General features: G+C 49.3%; 1 protein-coding gene across 1 annotated transcript; it reads right to left on the reverse strand.

The window, feature by feature from the left end:
• Positions 1-256: 256 nt before the first annotated feature.
• LOC136485197 (geraniol 8-hydroxylase-like) lies at positions 257-2,122 on the reverse strand. The gene has a single exon (XM_066482124.1). The coding sequence runs from the start codon at positions 2,073-2,075 to the stop codon at positions 513-515; it is 1,563 nt and encodes a 520-aa protein (XP_066338221.1). The 5' UTR covers positions 2,076-2,122; the 3' UTR covers positions 257-512.
• Positions 2,123-4,606: the final 2,484 nt, after the last annotated feature.

The following is a 4,606-nucleotide window of genomic DNA, read 5'->3' on the forward strand; positions in this document are numbered from 1 at the left end:
CCAAATTGGCCCCACTTTGCGTGTTATTATGAGGAATTTGAAGCCATAGTATATTCGTTTCTATGTTGTGTTCCTTGAGTTGTGGCAACGAGGTGATACTAAAGTTGCGCTTACAGTTCGCACACTGACTAACGCGACTTGAAACCATCCCGCACAGCGTCCTGGTTCTAATTGTTCATGCTCCGTGAAGAGTGATAGAATTGAGTACAAACGGAATGTTATGAACATCACACTCTAAAATCATCTTTGGTAACAATACAACACACGTCCAAATTATCGTGGTATTATTTTATTCCCGTTGCAATGCACACGGGTACGATCCTTGTGAACTAAAAATATATAGATATGTGGCTGATTCTTCATTTCACATGTTATTTAAAAAAAAAGATGGAGGTGGAAAGTAAAGTCCACGTCGGTCGTCACCACGGCTAGCTTATCTTGCCACTCACCACATCCGATCCAGTGTGTGCACACACGTACACAACGATATGCATGATGTACGATTGATTGATTTAAACTGGAGTCGCTATAGCCTGCAGTGGTGTAGCCATCGACAGGTTGAGCCCAAGCCTCTCAGTCATGTCCAGCCCGTTCTTGTCATCATCAGCCGGAGGAAGAAGACTCCACTCAAAGCGATGCAGCAAGGACGCGAGCATGAGATGAACCATGCGAAGCGCCAGCGGCATCCCCGGGCACATCCTCCTCCCGGACCCAAACGGCAAGAGCTCGAAGTCTCGGCCGCGGAAGTCGACTGCTTTCTCGTCGTCCTCTGCTACCAAGAACCTCTCCGGCATGAACTTGTCCGGCTCGGGCCACACCTTGCCGTCGTGGCCGATCGCCCACACGTTCACCACGACGCGTGCGCCCTTGGGCACCGCGTAGCCGCCTCGGATCTGCGTCGTCGTCTCGGCCTGGTGCGGAAGCAGGAGCGGCGCCGGAGGGTGGATGCGGAACGCCTCCTTCACGATGGCCTGTAGGTACTTGAGCTGCGCAATGTCGGACTCCTCGACCTCCGGTTTGGAGCCGATCACCTGCGCGAGCTCGGCACGAGCCTTCGCCATGGAGGATGGATTCAGTAGCAGCTCGGCCATCACCCATTCTACCGTTGCTGCGCTTGTGTCGGTGCCGGCACTGAATAGGTCCGACAGCAACGACAGGAGCGTCTGACGATCGAAGCCCCGGCCGTCCTCGGCGCCGCGGTAGTCCAGCATCACGTCCAGGAAGTCTTTCTCTTTCTTGGGACTGGCGGCGGCGGCGGCGGCGACGCGATCCTGCAGGCGGCGCTCGATCTGCTTGTCCATCATGGCGTGCAGCCGCTGGAACAGGCTCTCGATGCGCCTCCTCAGCCCCTGCGGGTCCAGCCGCGCCACCTCGGGGAAGAAGTCCGACACGTTCGGCAACCCTACGGTGGCGTTCAGCTCCGCGAGAACGCCCTTAAACGATGACGCTGGCGACGAGCCGCTGTCGTCGTCGATGATGTCGATGTCAGCGAGGTCGGTGGAGAAGATAGTGGAGGAGAGCAGGTTGAGCGCGGTGACGAAGGCGAGGCGGGCGACGGCGACTGGCGCGCCATCACGCGCCAGCCGCGCGACGTGGGAAACGAGCCGCCGCACCTTGTCCCGGCGGAGGGACTGGTGCGTGTCGAGGCGGTGCGGCGCGAAGAGCTCCCCGGAGCACACCTTGCGGAGCGCACGCCAGCGCGGGCTGCTGGTGGGGAGCCACACCATGGAGTGCGTGTAGTGCGCGAACGCGTGGGTGCCGTCCGGGAGCGAGCGCCCCGAGAAGGCGGCGTCGTGGCGCTGGAGGACGTCGCGGGCGGCGTCCGCGGACGAGGCCACGATGGTGGTGACCGTGCCAAGGCGGAGGGCCATCACTGGACCGTGGCACTCCGCGAGGCGCGCCATGGAGCGGTGCGGGAGGGCGCCGAGGGAAAAGAGACTGCCGACGAGAGGCAGCGGCCGGGGACCGGGAGGAAGGTTGCGGCGGCTGTCAGCATAGAGGCCGAGGAGGTACAGGGAGGAGAGGACGAGGACCAGGCAGCATGGGGCGTACAAGAGGAGGAGCTCCATGTCCATGGTGGCCGGGTGACAACTAGCTCGGTGATCGGGCTTGTGACGAGAGGTGTCCGGAGCAATGCAATGTACATACTTTTATATTATATATATAGAGCTAGGGCTAGGGCGCAACACAACTGTTGATTGGTGGATCACAGCGCCGCAGGGGATCGGCATCACATCTAGATTACTATACAAAAGGATTCTTATCAAAATATATAAAGATACACATCTAAATATATAAAGATACACGCGCGCGTTGCACGTGTTCCCAAAAACAAGACATTGGTAGCCTGCTTGTAGCTTTCCACCAAATTGATACGAAATCTTGAACCTCACTTCTTTTTATTTACTTGCAATCATACATGGGATTATACAATTTACAGAGAGGACGAGCAAGGATTACTACTATAAAAAATGTTTGTAGCAATATGACAAATTTTTTATAGAGGCGGCTGGTGATGGAGCCGCCCCTACAGTGGGCGTGCTCGGGACCCACGAGACCAGCCGCCCCTACAAATGGCACAGTAGGGACGGCTGGTGATACGAGCCGCCCCTACAAATGAGTCGATTTATAGGGGCGGCTCACTAACCAGCCGCCCCCGGTGTTGCGATTTGTAGGGACGGCTCAATCACCAGCCGCCCCTACAAATGCCCCACGTATAAAAATCTGCAGCCCATTCTTCCTCCTTAGGTCACTCACTCCAACCCATGAAAAAAGGTAGGGAGGCCTTGGGCACCTCCCAAAAATTGCTCTGCTAAGGGGAAAAGTTTTGGTCTCAAATCCTTTGATGGAGAGGTTGTAGAAGGTAAGAAAATACTATTCCATACTTTTTTTTGAAGTTTTAATGGTTGGTTAGTGAGTAATTAGAGTTTTGCTTTTCTCTCTCTTCTATGGTGCTTGAGCTACTTATGAAGCAAATTAGACCTAAGTTTTGAATGTACTAGGATAAATTAGGTAGGGGAACAAGATCATACCCTTATTTGGTCCTTGTTTCTTGATTTTAGTGAATAATTAGTTAGTTTTATGCATGTTTCATGTGCATGTAGATCTAGATCTAGGGTTTGGTTTTTTTATTAATTTTATTTTTGTAAATTTATGTTTGATGAAATTGGACTAGGGTTTGTATGAAAGATATTGGGTAAAATATTAATTGTTGCTAATTGTTGTCTTTGAAATTGTTTATTGTAATCAACAAATATGTATTTTATATTTATGGATAAATAGGCCCTTAATTAATTTTCCTCTACCATGGTGTGTTTGTATGCTTCATGTAATTATATTTGATTTATATTCATATATATCTGAAGTATATACAATTATTCTCAAGTAATTATTAATTTGATTTATTTTTATATATATCTGAATAAGTAGTCCTTTAATGTTTTTTTTGTTGTAAAAGATGGAGTACAGGAACTCTAGGATGTATGGTTCGTTAAGTTTCAAGGCAGGTTTCCGTAAAGAGGTGGATAAATTTATTGAAGCCGCAGAGAAGCATGCAACGACGTTAATAGAGAATAAGGGTATAATTATTTGTCCCTATAAAGATTGCAAGAACCATATGTCATGGACAGATGTGACTATCATCAGATCAAATTTGATTATGCGAGGAGTTGTTGAGGACTACACAGTATGGATTCATCATGGTAAATCGGTTATTGTTAACGATAAGGATGAGGAGGAATACGACGACGAAATCCTAGAATCCCTGTCCCAATATTCAGCAGAGCTTGTTGCACGAATCGATCCCGAGTTTGGCAATGAACAAGGTGGTGATACTGGTTATTGGGATGGTAACGACGAAGGTGGTGCCAATAATGATGGCGGAGCACGTGTTGGGGATGAAGATGATTTGAAGGACATGATTCGAGCCCTTAGACCAGAGATTTTACTAAAGAGCCCGAAAGGTCTAGAAAATTTTGAAAGGGTGAAAAAAGCATCGAAGGAGGCTGTATATGGTGTTGAAAAGGGTTGTCCGACACACTGAACATTGCTATGTTTTGTGCTTGAGCTACTCATCCTAAAGGCTAAGTACGGCTGGTCAGACTATAGTTTCAATGATCTATTGCGTCTCTTGTCATGGGTGCTGCCACAACCAAACTCAGTTCTTGCCAACACCTACCAAGCGAAGAAGGTCATAAGTCCATTGATAATGGGGATTGAAAAAAATCCATGCATGCCTCAACCACTGTATCCTTTCTTCATGGTGAAACGTTTAAGTCACTAGATAAATGTCCTTGGTGTGGGGCCAGCCGGTACAAGAACAATGACATTTACGATGGGGACGAAGCCTCCAGGGGAAAAAGAGAAATAAGAAGGGTACAAAAAAGGTGGTACAAGAATCTCAGTCCTAGAGGACACTCCATTAAGCAACGATGCAAAGCAGAGAAGAATTCCTACCTTGGTAATGTGGTACCTGCCAGTTACCGATCGCTTGAGACGTATCTTCCTAAACCCTAAAGAAGCCACACTCATGACATGGTGGGATGATGAGCGCAAGGTGGACGATGATAAGATTGCACACCCAGCTGATTGTAATCAGTGGCAAAGG

The sequence above is a fragment of the Miscanthus floridulus genome, chromosome 10, assembly GCF_019320115.1.
Source record: "Miscanthus floridulus cultivar M001 chromosome 10, ASM1932011v1, whole genome shotgun sequence".
In the NCBI taxonomy this organism is placed as follows: domain Eukaryota; kingdom Viridiplantae; phylum Streptophyta; class Magnoliopsida; order Poales; family Poaceae; genus Miscanthus; species Miscanthus floridulus.